The 18,427-nt window shown below is 37.8% G+C and overlaps 1 protein-coding gene across 1 annotated transcript; it reads right to left on the minus strand.

Moving 5' to 3' along the window:
- CUNH6orf58 (chromosome unknown C6orf58 homolog) lies at positions 1-13,993 on the minus strand. Its single transcript, XM_065734288.1, is given in 8 exon segments — positions 1-208; positions 210-313; positions 4,251-4,489; positions 4,899-5,029; positions 6,175-6,359; positions 9,872-9,949; positions 13,644-13,966; positions 13,968-13,993. Coding segments are annotated over 8 exon segments (1,110 nt in total). The 3' UTR covers positions 1-184.
- Between the last annotated feature and the right edge of the window lie 4,434 nt (positions 13,994-18,427).

Raw genomic sequence — 18,427 nt, forward strand, 5'->3', positions numbered from 1 at the left:
AAGAAAAAAATAAGGATAAAAGTATTGATTCAATGCAAGAGAGATGCTCACATGGCTACTCAGGAAATCCTGCGTAAGAAATTACCAAGACCAGTTTACCAGATATGTAACTGCTAAAAGATTAAATCAATCAGTGTTGGAACTGTTTATTCTCAGGAAAGAGAGTGCTGTGAAATCAGCTCTCTCAAATCACTATATATTCCCAGTGGGTCAAAACTAAGGCTGTAAGGCAAATCTTCAATTATTTTTCGGCCAATTTTTCTTGCTTCTTCAGTAGACATTGCCTTTTGCCAGAGCTTCAGCATCAGTCCTCCTTGGAAAGAAACATAATGTGACACTGTCAGATTAACATGGAATACACACAGCTTGAGGCACACAGGGGATGAAGTACACATCTGGCAGCAAACACCTAACCACTCTCCTGTGGACAGTGAAATGTAGGCAAGGCTGGAGCATGCCAATGGAGTAGTAATTGCCTACAGCTATGTGGGAAGACACAGGCCATTCATTCATTTCGGGCTTTGTATTGATAGACAACTTGGCTTGTTCTCTTGTCACCAGTGTTGCAAATCAAAATGATTGAAGACACATGTCAGGACCTTCTCCTGCATGTAGCTTCATAGCTTTTGAAGCAACGGCCTGATGGTTATAGTCATGCACATCTCTGTCATCTTCTGCCCAGCTGAGGCCTCAGGCTATAGAAGCAAATGGCCCTTATACTTTCATCTGGGCAATTAGCAGTCATTCTCCATGAAACATGCCTGACCAGTCCTGATTTAAAACCAGTTTGCACAGTGTTCATTGTCTGCTCCCCACTGCTCACCTCTATGTATACAAGAACCACCAAAAAAAATCTCAGATAAAAGAAGAATCTACAAGAATAATCATTCTCCTGCAAAAAAATGTTTTAGTTTATAGAAGGCAACAATGAAGAACTGAATTTCCACTGTATTTTAGCAGGGAGATGAGGAGTTAAGAGAAGGCAGTATCTTGGTGCTGCTCCAGGCAGTTCAGTGAGTACAGACAGAGAGGCCTCAGCATAGAATCACTGAGGGAGAGGCCTCAGCAAAGAGTCATAGAATGTTCTGGGTTGAAAAGGACCTCAAAAAGACCATCTATTTTCAACCTCCTACCATGGGCAGGGTCACCAGCCATGAGACCAGGCTTCCCAAAGTCACATTCAGCCTCGCCTTGAATGCATCCAGGGGTTGGGCATCCATAACCTCATTGGGCAAAATGTTCCAGTGCATCACCACCCTCTGAGTGAAAAACTTTCTCATAATATCTAACCTAAATCTCCCATCTTAATTTAAAACAATTTCCCCTTGTCCTATCACTATCAACCCCTGCAAACAGTCATTTCCCCTCCTGTTTATATGCTCCCTTCAAGTATTGGAAGGCCACAATGAAGTCTCCCCAGAGCCTTCCCTTCTCCAAACTAAATAAGCCCAGTTCCCTTGACCTTTATTCATAGGAGAGATTCTCCAGTCCTGCAATCCATGTTAGTGGCCCTCCTCTATGGTACCTGTTCCAATAGCTCTGTGTCTTGTGCTGGGAGCCCCAGGCCTGGATCTGGTTGCTGCCCTTTTGTCTTCATATGTCTCTGAGGAACAGAGCACTCAGTCAGTAAAGTTTCCGGCTGTCCATTAGTGGAGAATTTTTAGAGGCAGTTGCATTGGGTTTATGTGGCAAGGTTTTGGTGGAGGGGGTATGCAAGGCGGCCTCTGAGAGAGGAACACAATGCTACTCCATGGCAAATCAGGGCCGGCTCCAGCTGCCCCAGAAGGGACCCACCACTGTCAGGGATGAGCCATGACAGATGCTATGCTGGTTATGCTTCTGGAAGCAGATTTAAGGAAGGGAAAATCTGCTGCATTGCAGCAACTGGAAGAGAGGAGTGATAAATGTGAGAGAAAGCTCTGCAGGCACCAGGGTCAGTACAGAAGGAGGGCAGGAGGTGCTGGCTTCCCTGCAGCTCAGGAGAGGCCCGTTGTAGAGAAGGCCATTCCATCCCTCTGCAGCCTGTGGGCACCATGTGAAGCAGATGTCCATGTGCAGCCTTGAAGGATTCCACGGAAAAGCAGTGAATGAGTCCTGGAGGAGGCACAGCCCATGGAGAGCCCTCACAGGAGCAACCCCAGGTTGGAGCTGCAGCCCTGGAGAGGAGTCCACAATGGAGCAGGGGAAGAAAAAGACTATGACAGAATGTCATGGACTGACCACAGTCCTCATTCCCCATTCCCCTGCTCTGCCTAGGAGGAGTAGGTAGAAGAGGAAGGCATTTTCAGTTTGTTTTTAGTTTTCACTGCTCTAGTCTGTTATCAATAGGCAGTAAATTACATCAATATCTCTTCTGGTGAGTTTGTTTTGCCCATTATGTTAATTGGTGAGTGATCTCCCTGTCCTTGTCTCAACTCATGTGCTTTTTTGGTCATATTTTCACCTCCTGGACTTTCAAGGAGGGAGGATGAGGGAGCAGTGTGATGACACTGGACTGCACACCACTGTGAAATCATCACAGCAATATATATAGCACAATCTTCATACAGCTTCCTGTCAGAGACAGCTGGAAGGAAATAAAGGGTAAGCAAACTGAATCAAGAAATCAGATCTCCTTCTAAGCTGGTCAGGAATCCATCCTATGAAGTACACACTCAGCTGCCATTGTTTGCCAGCACAAGAGGACTCCAATTCTCACAGAATATGTTTAAAAGTTTGAAGAATTTGGCTCTACAAAATAGTATGTCTCATTTTGTCATGAGTGTTGTAACAGCAAGATATAGCTTTTCAGATCCACTCTGATGCTGTCAGTCCAGAGCCAAATATAGTTCAATATAGTTTAAAGCTCCATTTTTGATCTGCAAAGCTATCACCAGGTTGGGCTTGCTCACATATAACTCTCAGCTGAAGGCAAAGCCCAACCCTTCAAAATAGAGTAAGGGAAGTCTCCGGCCTGCAGAGCCAGGGAATTCAGCTAGAGACCTCACTGTTTATGGCTGCACTCCTATAGAACATCATCTCTTTCCTTCCTAGTACTGACTTCAGCACCTGTGTCTCTTCTACTCTCTTCTTCCAGTGCTACCTTCATCTGCTCTGCTGCCCTGGTGCTCTGCTCCCTGCTTTCTGATCTCCAGTTCCTGCTTTTCCTTGCTGTCCGCACTGTGGAGAGATGAATTCTAGGCTGGTAAAGAAACCTGTGTTTCTGTGATCCATGGCATAGGCTGCCACACAGGGGACGGAGTACTTAAAAGAAACTATGCCTGAACTGTGACATAGGTTACAAGGCATATGATTGAGCTCTTATGAACCTTATTCAAATTATGAAGCAACCTTCACATTGTGTGTGAGGAAAAGACTTTGTGGAGTGTGAGTGCTCTTTTGTAACATATAATATCTTCATTTTCACAGCCATGTATAAATACAGCTACAGAGAGAATTTTTACTGAAGGATATAGACAGAAGACCACAAAAAAAAAAAAAAAAAAAAAAAAAAAAACAATCTATGGCTCTGGATACCACTTTTATGGTATAACTTTACATTGTGTTTTCACATAAATATTAAAAATAGCTTTTTTTAGTACAAAAAGATTAAAGATCCTAAAGAACAACAACAAAAAAAGTATCAGCTCATCAGAATAATGTAATTCTACGTCTCACCGCTGGATGGTGATGAAGAACTTGTTTTAGTTAAAGCTGTCTAAAGGATAGCGTTTTGTTGGGAGAGATTAATTCTGTGATTCTGCATAATATTTGCTGTGAGACTAAAGATTGAGAGGGAAAATGAAAACAAAACTAAAAACTAAAACTAAAAACACAAAAGCAATAACAACAACAAAGCAGAGTACTCGTGGACATACAAATCATTGTTTTTGATCATTTGATCTGATCCAGCAAATTGTTTTACAACTTTGATGGTTTCAGATTTAACTTGTGAAATGCAAGCTAGTGTTCATTTTTAAAGTTCCTGGGCAAACTGGAGAAAAAAGAGTAAGGGCATCTGCTCCTACAAACACAACTTTTGTCTAATGTCAAATCCTCATCACATATTGTCAGTGTTATCTCCTTGCTGTACTTTCTCTGGTGCAGTTTACTTGTGGTTGTACTTTTAGGCATACTATTTTACTGTTCATCTTTATGAAGTGATTTTATTATTTTATACTGAAAATCACTGCATTAATGTGGAGAAAGATATAGAGAAAGAAGATGTAAGATATCTATGGACTACGGGCTTCTTTAGATGGGGGTCGTACCTGTTAATTGGTTTGCTTTGTTAAGAGCTCTCAGTGATAGCAGAACTTTGTTTTGCTGTGGACTGAAGCCACTGATGGATGGGAGGACATCCCCTTTAACGAGCATCCTCTGAGGCAGGAAAGCCTGAAATTTATTTGTGCTCTGCAAATCTGTAGAGAAATGTGTGGCTGCAATGAAATCTACGGCATTAGCCCAGTCTTCGCCAAAATTTGCTTCTGGATCAGAGAGATATTTTAAGCTGTAAGAAATAAAAGTTAAAAAATGATCAGATAATTGAAATGTACAGTACAACACCTATCATTTATCCCAAATGAGTTTTGATCAGTAAAAAATTCCTGAGCAATCTCTATTTAGTAGTGACTTAAAGTCTCCTGCAGCACTTTACACCTAATTTCTCCTGACATAACAGGTTAGATACAGCTCCTGGCTGAGGCCCTGGCTCCCAGGTAGGAATCAGCCACTTGTGTAAGCCCATAGCCTGACTGCCTATCATAGCCTGTGGTGCAGGGACTTCAACTCTTGCCAGATATTTCATGCTCCTAGAGAGTGAAAGCCCAAAGCCTAACATGGGCATTATTCAGGCACTATCCTCACAAACAAGCATGGAGGTGGGAAGGTCCCCCTGGCCACCACTCACATTCCCATACCTGTCCTGGAATTTGGGCCGCGCGTAAGCAATGGAGGCAACATGCGCCTTCCACATGTAGTGGAGAGCATCATCCAGCATGAAGGAGGACTTTGCCAGGTTCATGGTGTTTTGCTCTGCAGTCAGAAGATACTACAGCAACGGGGAGAAAAAGGTAGAGAAGTGAGAGGTTGTTTCGAAATCAATATGTTTTTCACGCTTTCATACATACTTCACAAAAGAATAAGTTTTCAAGCTAAAGAAAATTGCTTATGAGTAGTTAGAATGTGTTACTTGTACTTTGTAAATAACTGTTTTATCTAACATAGGGAGAAATTATTAGTATAGACTTCTAGAATGAATTTCTATTCCAACTGAAATTAATGGAATTTGCCATTCTTTAGCTTCAACAGAGCGAAAGTTTTTCACACGTAGTCTAGGTATTCTGTCACAATAATTTGGTGGACTTTTGCATCTGAGTGCCCTGGAAGTTTCTAGGCTGAAATATTGAATTTCTTGAAAAACAGTTTGTACTCTTTCAGCTGCAACTGCTAAAAATTTTCAAAAAATAAGAAAATGAGCCTTAATGGTTGTCATTATGACTATTTGCAAAGTGATCTTTTATAATAACTTTCTAAATATACTGTTTAGTATAAAGAATCTGAAGAAAACAAATCCAGTCTTGTTCTTAAAACCTATTCCTCCACTTACAATCACCAAGAAGTACTTGTGCTTTTAATTTGCTGATCATTACCATTTATCTGACTGAACAAAAATGTTGAACAAAGAAGGTTACCTATAAAAATTGTTATTGAACCTATGAAGTAAGAAATGCTGTCATCTGTGATTAGGGAGCAACTGAATAAGGAGGAAACAGAGTTTGTGGTTGTATTAGAAAATATCCTGCTGAATTTCAGTTTTTTTGATGTACAAATTAATAAACAGGCCCTATAAAACCATCTCAAGACCACTTCTCAAGAGTGATGTCTATCTCTCTTGCATATTTTGACATTGTTAACATTAGGAAAAGAAGTATAACTGTTAACAAAACAGGGACAGATGCTAAAATACAAAATTAGATTGAAAGAAAAGAATCGATAACCTGTAAAAATCCTGTCCTCATCTCTCATTCACTTTATGTCATACTTTTCCTTTTTCCACTTCTTACTATGCTTATCAAGTTGTTATTGAAAACAAATCAAGCTAACAAAACATAACAAATAATAATTTTAGTTTTTAAAAAGAAATATTCTGGTATAATCTCCTAAAAAATATTTTAAAAATTTGAACTTCTTTACTTCAAAGTAGGCCTTCCACTCATCCATGAGGTCGGGGATGCGAGAACGGCAGTCAGCAACACTATAGCAGAAATCATCTTTTTCTTCCTCTGGAGGCAGCATTTCTACCTCATACTGCACCTCCCCAAAGAGGCCAGCTTCCACTGCTCCCAGAAAGGGTATGATAGACAGGTAGTAATTCATACCTGTAACAAGAATTAGAAAGGAGAAGGCATTAAGCACCAGGAAACAAGCAATTCCCACATGGAGAAATGAAACCTCTCCAACAGCAAATGCAGGCATTTCAAATGCCACTGATACAATCACGTCCAGTAGTGGGACGTACGTACTGAAATCCTCTAGTGGCAATACCTATAATGATTCAGACACAACTTTCAATATTAATTTATATGTAGGCCATAAGCATGTAGGTAAGCCAAGTTTGCTTCTTGCCTGTGCTGGAACACATTTCCTGTGAAAGTGTTCATCTGAATTTTGATGTTCTTCATGTTGTAAGAGAATTTTAAATCCTCTTCTTGATTGTGTTCTTCTTTGTAGAAATAAATTTTAATGACTTCCAGCACAGAACAGCCTAAAGTCCAGCTTTGTTGGGTAGGTAGCTCTGAGCCATTGAGTTAAGAGGTCATTTGCTCATGCTTAATCTCAGGGCCATGGATTGCCCAGATTTGCCCACAGTTCCAGCAGAGAGACCAAAATCATCAAAACATTATAGCCTATCATGTTTCCCTATCCTCGTAATTGGAAAACAATTATTCCAGCTCCTGTGTGTGGGCCTGGCTAGTGAAAGTATTTAGTGAAAGCACACAGCCAGTGACAAGAGCCAAACAGAGGTCCCAGGTGATGAGAAGATTGTCTCACCGGGAGCCATTAATAAGCTGTCTTTTCTTTTCGTTCACTATTTTCACCAGAGAAGCTGAAACTTGGATTTCACATGATAAATCACTTACTTTTAAATATACTTGAATGTGTTACTTATTTATACCTGCTTGGGGGACTCACACAACAGATAACAGTACAGCAAAAGAATGCAGTGAATATTATTCTTGGTCAAAAGGACAGAACTTTAGCAGTCTTGAGACATGTTAAATGTGAGTTTCTGGCTTAAGCTTATTCCCAGCTTGGCATGCCAGGGAGGGTTGCCTTGGAGACCAGACCAAACCGCTTACATGCTTAGAACAATAAGGCATTTCTCTGCAGTCTGAAATACTTTTTTGTGTATTCCTGCAACAACAGGGTAAATCAAGGCCAAGGTTATACATTTTCTGAGGGCTCTCATACAGACTTATGGTGTTCAGAAGTGAAGAGTGGCAATGCAGATACTGAAAGCAAATCTGGTTTCTGTCTCAGGAAGGTACTCTGCAGAAGTCTATGCAGTGATCCCTCTCACTTGTCACTGCATAGGACACCTTCTCCTGAGCACCTAGTGCTATTCACATCCAGACACAAATTGAACTTGGATTGAGTATCACAGTGACATTTGGTTTGGCACTACATTTACATTTTTATTTACTCTGTGCTCACAGCTTTGATCACATGAGGAGATATGAATTCAGTTGCTGTTTCACCATCAGAAGCCTTCACAAAAAGGCAATGGTGTGATGGGGAGAGACAGCAATTCACTGCAGCCAGGCAGCAGGTCTTGCAGAAAGAGGCAGAATAGGAAGGATGCAGAGGGAGTGAAGGAGTGAAAATGTGAATGAAAGAGTGCTGGAGTGAAAATGGGCTGGCGGGAAATGGAGTGGCTTTCCCTTTCCCTTTCCAACAGAGAGAAAGTGTATTAAAAAAAAAGAAAAACAGATTTTCATAATTTTACTGATTTAGATATAAGTACTGACTGTAAATCAAGCTTGTCTTTTTTTTTTCTCTTCTCCTATCTATCAGTTCAATTTTTAGAAAAATGGAAGCTAATCTTTCCAAAGGAGCCAGACTTCCATTTTCACAAAAAAAATAAAAAAACAGAGAGTTTAAAAACACTGACTTTAACTCAAATTGGATACAAGGAAAATGTTAGTGGTTTTGTTTGCTTATAAATAGTGTGTTCACTTAGATTTTAGAATTTGGAAGCACAAGCATCCTTCTATTCAATCTGGTCATATGTATATTTTGCTTAGTTTTTATGTAGAAAAATTATTTAAATATTTTTGATTTATCAAATGAGAATATTGAACTGTTATTTTTGTATTATTTGCGGACTCAGAACAAAATTGCCTTCTAAGGCTAACTCTGTGAAAATTCTATCCACACATAGCTGTTCAAGGAGTCCACTTCCATATAGACACTGGATGCAAAAATTACCAGTGGGAAAGAAGCTACGTACATGCACTTGCACTTGAGACAAAAAGCATTGTAACACTGGTGTTTGTTCTATTTATGCTGAAAGAGTTACTCAGTGGATTGCCCTGCAGAACAATGGGTACCCTTGACTTGCATGTGGCATTCTAGATCATGTCGTTTACTCTTCTGCAAAGTTCTCAGCTAAAGGACAAAATATCCCTCACTGTTTAAAATCTAGTACTTACTGTCTCACATGCTATAATTTCTCCCATAATTCTTGCAGAAAGTCTTGCAGTGGACCTTATGTACCACAGGAGGATAGGATGCTCCATCACACCTACCAAGACTGATACCAACAACACATATGGCTGACATATGTCATGGCTGGCCCTTCGTTTTATTTTTTATTGGCACTGCCTAATAGAAAGATGGTTACAAATATGATTTGGACTCACAATCACTGAGATTACACTGCTTCCTACAACGCATAACATTTTCATAGGTACATTGGCTATACCTATTTGCCAGTTACAGTTATGATACACATTTTTACAAATTGCACATTCCAAGAAAAAAACTGCATACCATAAAAACACTTATTTGCTCTCTCCACTTGAACAGGGGCTACCTATGAATGAAGTTATTTATCAAAAGGATATTGAAATCTTGGGTTTCTCCATTTTTTCGGAGGACTAGTTCAATTATTTGCATGTGAATTTTTAGACATACTGACGAAAACAATGAGAATGTCAGGAATGATGATATTGGAAATAAAGATCTTTACACTTTCTCTCCAGTATTATAGAGAATAAAAATTAACAATTACAATTTACATATGCCAGGTCAAAGTAGTAACTGTATTCTCGATATTACATTGGATAAATACTGTAAGTGTGAATAATGACATTATTGGGATACTATAGGCACAATGCCTCCCTTTGTTTCGTTCACTGTACTCTGCTTACCACAGTGAAGCCGTGGAAGCATGGCTGAAGGGACAAAAGTACTGTTACGTTTGTGCTACCAATGGTGATGAGAAGACCAAAAAGATTCCTGCTTGACATTCTCACACTCAGTTTTATCTTGAAAAACTAGAATTTAAACCAAAGAAATCTGCTATAGAATAATTGAAAACTGTAATTTCTACAAATGCATACAAACACTGATACCCTTCATTATGTTTCCCAAATGTTTTAACAAGTTTTTTTTTAATTAATGCATTTTTAAAGCTTCAATTTGCATTTTTTCCTTCCACAAAACAGTTGTCAACTCACACTTAAGCACCTTGCTGCAAGTTTTGAATGAAGTATTATTATTGCTGCAATCACTATGTCAGATAGAAGTCCAAGAGGGGGAAAAACTCTGAATTGCCTTCTAGGACACCAATCATATTTTGAAGAACATTGTATTAGAGAATACTTACAGGACCACCAACTTCTTACAGAAATACACAGGTCTCTGTGGCCACAGGAAGTTCCACTGGTAGGATCTGCTAATCTGCCTAAATAAAATGGAAGAAGGTACCATTATTTCTCAAATTCTCAACCTTTTTCACACAAGAAATACAATAGAAATGAATATATATCTGTATGTATCAGTAAAGCCTGGAGAATTTTGATAAGAGAAATAGAACAATTACTGTTGTTCTGCTTCATAAACCACTGTTGCTACAGTAGTTTAATTTCTCAGTCAATACTTCATGCAGTGCATAATAATTTGACCATGATTTACAGTTGAATTTATTGCTCACTGTAAAACGTATTCTAAGAGTTTATGGAACTGCCTGAAAGTAGGACATCGCTATGATATTTTTATAGATATATAAATATACATGCACATACAGCCATAAACATGTGCATAGCTGATGCATCATTTCCAGCAGATGCAAGTCTGTTTTTGTAGGAGAGATGTTTAATGACCAGAATAGTACAAATTAAGTGTGCTAGTAATTGTATCACTTAATTGGGTTGTGTGATACAGAGTCCCATTCAGTTTAATGATGCATACAAACATTGCCTTCTTGTTAAGCTAACCATGCAAATGTTGTTGTATCTGATTAGCAGAGTTTTTTAAGCATCTGTTCTGTAACAAACATGCAAGACATTTCACAATTATTTGTGACAGCATGTAAGACATATTTTACTTTAAGCACATGACATGGAGGAACAGCCTACCTCCTTAAAGTACTTGGTTAGGTATATCACATGGTAAATAGTCATGTAGGAAGTGAGGAAATTCACTTTAAGCACATGACATGAAAGTACCATGGTCAGGCTCAATGACATAAGCACTTCCAGAAGGTCTCAATCCTTACCCTGCAGAGCACCTACACTCTAACAAGTTAACTGAATACAGATATTGTCAATTCTTTCAGATTAGAACTTTACTACGTTCTTTAAAAACCCCCAAAAAATTCTGTTAAGACACTTGATACATTTTACTCAAGAAGAAGAAAGGTTTGTGAATTATGTGCAAACATCCTCCTCATCCTGTCAGAACATGCCTTGAGAATACCTGTGGGGTCATCTGAAAGCAATGGCCAGGACTTCAAGATCTGTGCGACCTGGTGTAGGGAACCTGCTTTGGCAGGGGGGGGTTGGACTCAATGGTCTCTAGAGGTCTCTTCCAACACCTATGATTCTGTGATTCTGTGATTCTGTGACTCTGTGGTTATCCTAATCATCCAAATCAGAGAATCACCCAATTCTCTGACTGGACAGAGAATGCATGTTGGAGTATGCTAGCTGCTCAAGCCCATGTCTTTCAGTAGCAGAGTACCAAGAGGAAGAACTGGCAATAGATGGGAATGCAGCTCAACAGAAATTTCTATTTAGCTCCATGTCTTTATATATTCTTCTCTTTACACTTATTCTAATGTCTCACCTACTGTTGAAGTAAGAATTTTGTGCCATTATTCCTTTTTTTCCTTCTTTATAAATACAGACACTGTTTCCTACTCTTCAGGCATATTGTGCCAGCTGAAACTAAAATTCTTGCTCTTGGATTTGTACTTCTATATGCAAATGTGGGGGTAGAAACTATCCAGTTTCCTTTCTTTGTGTAGCAGAATTATTTCAGTTTAGCTCCTTCTGTGAAGTAACAACTTCTCTTTCTATAATCACACTGTAGTCAGCTATCCTGTCTTGCCCATCAAAATATCCTGTCTTGCCAACATCTACTCTACGGTAAATTTGGGCAAATTAATGACTTCGTTTTATGCCCACAAGTAGCTTATTACAAATATTTGTACCACTCTTATTAAAATAGCAGTTTCACTTGTTCTTTATCATTTACACAGAACTGTATTTATAAATGTGCTTCCTCAGCAATATAACCTTCATAACCAGACTGGATATTTGAGGCAATATATTCAGTGATTCTTTCAGGAATCTGCTGTCCAGCACCCTTTCCTCTTTTAAATTATCTATGCTCATTATGTTGATAATCAAATGCTTCATTCATTCTTCACTAATCTAACACAGATGCCTATCTGGACTAGGTTTACACGTTTGCTAACTTCACTACTGTACACACCAAAATTTTTACTTTCTTTATCCTGCTATACAATTAACCATCAATAAATGCTTCTTGCATTTCCTTCTGTAAAAGACTTTCTACTCATACTATATTTCTCCTTTTACTTTTTTTTTCCTTTTGATCAAGTAATTTCAAATATACATATCCTTTCTATAGATCAGTTCTATGACAGTTAATCTTCACCTGGCTTTTCAATGTAATCCAAATCTTCATCTCCTCTACTATGTCCCTCATCTCTATTTGAAACAAATTATTACAACTGTGCACTTTTTCACTTTGCAGATGTGGCCACACAACATAATTAGATTGTTTCCAGCAGTTTACCACTCAAGCATAGGTTCTGTATGAAGGCATCTTTTTTTCAGCCACTCACTGGTTCAGTTCTCCTGCATCACCCATCCCCTTCATCTTCTCTTTGTTTTTTTACATAGAAAGAGGGAAAAGAGGAAAAAGTTTGCTTAAACTCCAACCAAGTTCTTGCTGCTGTTTGCCAGCTCGTGGCCTTCATGGATTTTGCTACTTGTGCTATCTTTTTTCTTTATTTACTTATTACTTACTTACTTTATTTACTTAGTATTTAATTTTCTGTCAGTTGTGATTAAAAGCTGGCAGCCCTCCTACATCACCAGCTGCAGTGTCTGCATTTTCTTCCAGGCAAATATACATCTTCAAATAAAACCTATGACTTAAAAAAGCTACAGATTGCAATCAATCAACCAACCAACAAACAAAACAAAATAAACAAAAAAAAAATAAAGAGAAGGCAAACAGATGCATTTGCTTACACCAAACAAGAAGGATTTACTGCCAGGCACAAGTTCATACACTGTACGCTTCATGTGAAGCAGCATATAGGAGAACACATTCCCCAGCAAAGCCATGGATATGATATTGCAGCCTTAGCCTCAAAAGGTCTTTTACATGCATTTCTGTGTCTGCTTCCCTAGTGCAGGCTAACCAGCAAATAAGAATGTCTGCCCAGAAAACAACTTGCTTTAAAATAAGAGAGAGAAAAAATGAAGGGGAAAAAAAAGAGAGAGAGTAAAAGAAAGAAAGGGAAAAGAAAAAAGAGAAAAAAGAAATAATATTTTTTATATAAAAAAAAAGTATTTAAAAATATTGAAGCTAATTCTAAAGTAATCAAGTAAGGCAAAAAGGGGAAAAAGCTTAGTGGGAGTGGCAGAGTAACTATGAGAATAAGACTTGAATCATCAGTAAAAGATCATAACATTATCAGCCAAAAGAAGCCTATCAGTTAACAAATTAAGGAGAATACTGCAGTGTGAAGACCCTCACATCTACCTGCAATAAACTAGGATGACTGGGAATGCATTTTCATAGATTTTTAGGTAACTGAAGTATTGCCTTCATCATTTGACCTATTAGTGCTGCTAACCCACAGTCCCTCTAGATTCTGATCAGTTCTATGTTTATTAATATCTTTTCCTATTAGAAAGCCAAATAGTTATTTCTCAAGAAATTATGATATTGCCTTCATCGAGAATTTCTCTTTCAAATTGGCAGCTTAGCATAGTATGTCAAAGTGTACAATCTGAGTCTACAGTAGTCTTGCAAGGCAGAAGCCTTGTAAAAAAGTGATCCAAAGCTGATCTGGCAAGCACTTATCTGTTCCAGTAGGTTAAGGACATAATTCATACCTGTACGAAATTGCCACCCATGCTGCAATGGTAATCCCCAGAGAATGTTGCCAGAATTCTGAGATCCAAAGGCTGTAAAATATTTGGCTGAAGCCTTCAGCAAGGTCTTATACACTCCCAGTCGTTCTCGATAGTTCCAAGGATTGATGACAATTTTGTTGTCCTTAACTGGGAAATCCTGAAGGTTTTCAGGGGCAAAGTCCCACAGTGGGGGATAGACATCTCCTTCATTGACATCTGTGTCACTCTGTGCTGTGGCAGCCACTGGATTCAAGGCAACAACTACTATGAGAAGAGCCTTAATTGCAAAGTAGGGCCACATCGTGGTGGTTTGTGACCAAGCTGTTCATGGCTGCAGGGTTTATATCTGGAAAGGTGAGGGCTTGGCAAAAAGGGTGACTCAGACTGCAGAGGTCTCTGTCTCACTTCCGTCTTTTCAGTGACCCTGACATGGCACCGCCAGGTGAACGAGCTGTGAGTAACACTCCTGCCTCAATCCTTTGAGAGCAGCAGCAGATGTTTAAGGGGAATCAATATGGCAGGAAAATTCATCTGTGCTGCCCACAAAATATATCCATGTTCCCAAAAGCCTACCATGCTGCAGTATCGCTTGTACAGTAGCAATATGAACTTTTCTGCCCCAGTGTTTCTTGCTAGTTGTCGTATTTTCCTTTCCCTGCCAATTTCTTCCTGGTAAAGAGCAGACAGCAACATCACAGATCTTACCCCTAAAGAAGATGCAGGCAGGAGAGATTAGGACTAAGTGCCTCCAAACAAGATGATTTGAGTACGATCTGGGTTCCCCCAAAGAGCAATAAATGAAGCATAAGCTTTTGGCATCCTTCTATTTTGGCTTTTGGATAGCTTCCTCTAGCCCTCAAACATGTTGGAAGGAGTCAAATAAGCCTTGTTCTGGACAGTACAGTACCTGGCTAGCTGTATTTTTACTGTCTGTTTTGTGTGGAAATGGTAATCACGAAGTTCTAAAGTCCCTTGTTAAATCTCCATGATTTTGTAGACTCCAAAGGAAATACAAAGGCAATACAAGCACTGATAAAATTGTTTTTTGAATTAGTTACACTTTGACAAAATGAAACCGTCAAGCTACCTTCACCTCACCTACTTTCAGGATTGTATAATCTTCAGCTGCTTGTTCTCAGATAAGCAACAGTTGCAAAACTGTAGTCAACAAACAGCATACTTATCTCTGTAGTCACGCTTTCACATGAGAAAAGCTGCAAATGCTTACTTTCTTTGAAGTAATTCTTTGGATTTTGTTCAGGCTTTATGTGCTTAAAATAGCTTAAACCAACACATTTGATGAGAGCAAGTCAAAATTGGCTGCAAACTTTTAGCTGTAGACAAAGAAATGTCAGTTCAAATTTTTTCTGTCCTTTCTATGTACTAGGGAGATTTTCTAGTAAATAACATCTTTTTTTTCAATGATCAGTTTTAATTTGTGTCTCCACTAAAGGGAAAAAAAATGCTGTTGGAAAACAATCAGTGTTCAATGAAGTAGAAATTGGTGTAGACTTGAGAAGAGACTTGAGAGCAATTTTCCTAGTTATGGTACCTCATAGAGATTGAAAATAATTGAATTTTCCTTTTTTAAAGTTTGAATTAATAGAACTTATCTCATCAACTGTGAACCTTTAAAGATTAATCTATGCAGAGAATCAGGCATGTCCAGAATGTAAATCATTTAAAATACGCCACTGAGAGATGTATTGCTCTTGGCTGTCTGCAGAGGGAGTTGAAATTACAGGCTTCGTAGACATGAATAAATATTTTTAGATTAAATAAAATTAATACTGTCATTACTTACTTTCACATAATAATTTCAGAAATGTATTTAAATTTAGTTATTTTCTTCAAAGCATAAATATAAAATAATCTTGAAAGTAAATGTCAAGAACTGTGCTGTTTATATTTATATACGAATGGTTCTATGTGAGGTAATGAACAATGAGCCTTATTTGAAAAGCAAATGTGCTGAAGGGTATTTGCTGAAGTACAAGTTATATAGAGGAAATATGATTCTATGAAATAAAGCGTACAAAGGTCATAATCATGCTAGGAAATCAATTTTGGTTTGGGAACACAAAGAACTTATGGGGATAATTTTCACCGTCACTAAAAAAAGTGCCCAACTTGTGAGTCTAAGCTCTCTTCTATGCCTTTATATTATCATAGTAGAGAGTATGACTTCTCACCTGGTTAGAGGTACTCATAATTATGCATGCATGCATAAATGATTTTATTTTCATTGCTTAAGGTGAAGAGATGTGAATAAATACATTCAGTTCTCACAGAGATACCATAAACATAGGTTGCTTCAAAAGTAATGCCTCCTATTAATTACCATGGAAACTACAACAAGGGGTATAGTAGCACTGTTTGATAGAGCACATTCTCAGCTACAAAATGCTATTTTTTTACATAGTCACCACCATTAGCTATGCATTTTTGCCAGTATGGCACATGAGTAAAAATTGGCACCAGTGAAGGTGACTCACTGTCACTACTGCTAGAATGCACCACACACAGCCTCACTGTACTTACATCTATTATTTGGTCTCATCAACATTCAGCAAGTGTCAATTAATGTCAATGGGTGCCATTATTTTCAGCACAGAGGAATTCAACCATGCCTCATTGCTTCATATGCACTTCCATGACAGATCCCATTTTGTCAGACAGTGCCAGTGAAATAATGCCATCCTTATGCCAATTTTCAAGCTGATGGATAAACATTTGTACTATAAAATAAGTGGTGAATGTAATATATGAATATGCCTAGTAAACAAGCTCTGCAAAATTCATCCATCTTTTAAAATTTGAGCCTTTTGTCTAATGCTAAGAAAAAGACTTCAATAATCCAAGTCAACATTAAAGAGTTCAATTCTTAAAAAATAAATATAATTAAAATATACCTGCAAAATATTATGATTCATTTTATAGGTCTTACACTATCCTCCTGTTTACCTTTGTAGGCAAATAAGTTGCTACAGTTTTTGAAAGACTTTAAAGACAACAACTTGCCTTTGAGAAGTCACTACACAGGCATTTCAAGCTTGGAGTCCAGTCATGTTTGTCATCTTGAGTGGAGGTGAGGATTCACGTGACGTCAACAGGATGTTAGAGGTGGGGGTGGCAGGTCTTGAGTCATAACCAGCACTTCAGGAATGCTGGCATTACAAACGACCAAAAGATTAAGGAAAACTATTAGCAATGGCATTATCACTGTTTTCTTCACCACTGTTTTTATAAGAAGCTCACAATTAACTAAATGTGGCTGTGTCCTTACGGACACTGTAACAGAAGAAGGTCCTGGACAAACTTGTGGATAGTATTGTGTTGAACTGAACATGGGCTGTTACAAGTTCCTAGAGACAACACAGTAGTTTTCAACTGTTGCAGACTTAGTTTCATTTAAACATTTAAAATATGGGGGAAGCAAATACATTCCTGAAAGAAGCAGGGTTGAGAACAATTGTCTAATGTAGAAAGATGATAGCTGCAAAATGATATATCTAGTTTTTTCTCAGGGAGAGTTATTCAAATACAGAACTAAATCAACTCATAAATTCAAGGAAATATTTCAGCTGTTTGTTTGTGTATCACTAGGGAAAATGCAAACTCCAGAAAAAGAGTCAGAATCATATCGAGTTGGCTTTATTTCAATCTTTCATTAATTATACATCCATTTACAGGACAAATTAACTGAATCTTCACTTTTATTTTTAGCTTGGCATCTTAATTAGATGAAAATGAGAATAAGTGGGAATAACTAATTAGAAAAAATCAGCATAATGGCAAAGATTCATTAAAAGAAAGTCACAAACATCCAAAGCAGTAAATCTGTAGATAGATGTTAGTGCCTGGATTATCTGATGTGAAATATGCAAAATGACAGAATCAATTAGAACCTTGGACCAAAACCATTTTTTTTTAATTTTTTTGCCAGTTGGAAGGAGTAAACAATTTATTCATAAATTTAGAGACATTTTCATCTTTTGAAATTCAAAAACTGTGGAGAAAATATTCAGAGGACTGTGATCCATCTTCTTTCAGCTGCAGCCATTTTCCTTAGAAAAGAAATAAGGTTGGGGGGAGAAAGAGCGGAGAAGCTTTATTGTAAGAAAGGAGGGTAGAGCTAGCAAAAATAATATAGAAAGAGATATTTTCTTTTTTACCACTGTAAGCAGAGATAATAAATTTTGATACATATAAACTCAAACAAATGCAGTGAAATAAAACACAGGAGGTATATATCATCCTTACACTTATTGCCTAGTTCTACTTCTGTCATGGGAGAGAAAAAAATTCTTGTTGTTTCTAATTGATATTCTGTGTTGGTACATAACACCATAATTTGGCTCTGCCTTTTCATTTGCAGTGACAGATGAAATAAGGGTGATTTTCAAGAAAAAATGGATTTCAGACTTGCTTAGAAAACTGCAAATAACTCACTAAAATACAAATCCAAACTATTTGGTTTAATTTAATATATTCTTCCTACACAGTATTGATAATTTCTGAAATATTATCATGGGATTATATACCTAGGAAAGGCATGTAAGGAACAAGCATATACATGGACAGACATTAACAATGAGAAATGAATTGGTGTTGAAAGATAATTGAAAAGCAAAGCTAGTATTATCTTGAAATGAGAGCTGGTAGTAGTATGCGGACAGATGTCACAAGTTGAAAAATAGTTGAACACACAATTTTAAAACAAATATTTCTTCTGAAAAACATTATAATTGAAGTAATTCCAA

This window comes from Cyrtonyx montezumae, unplaced genomic scaffold (genome assembly GCF_038088225.1).
Source record: "Cyrtonyx montezumae isolate F1298 unplaced genomic scaffold, pur_monq_1.0 scaffold_0, whole genome shotgun sequence".
NCBI classification, from domain to species: domain Eukaryota; kingdom Metazoa; phylum Chordata; class Aves; order Galliformes; family Odontophoridae; genus Cyrtonyx; species Cyrtonyx montezumae.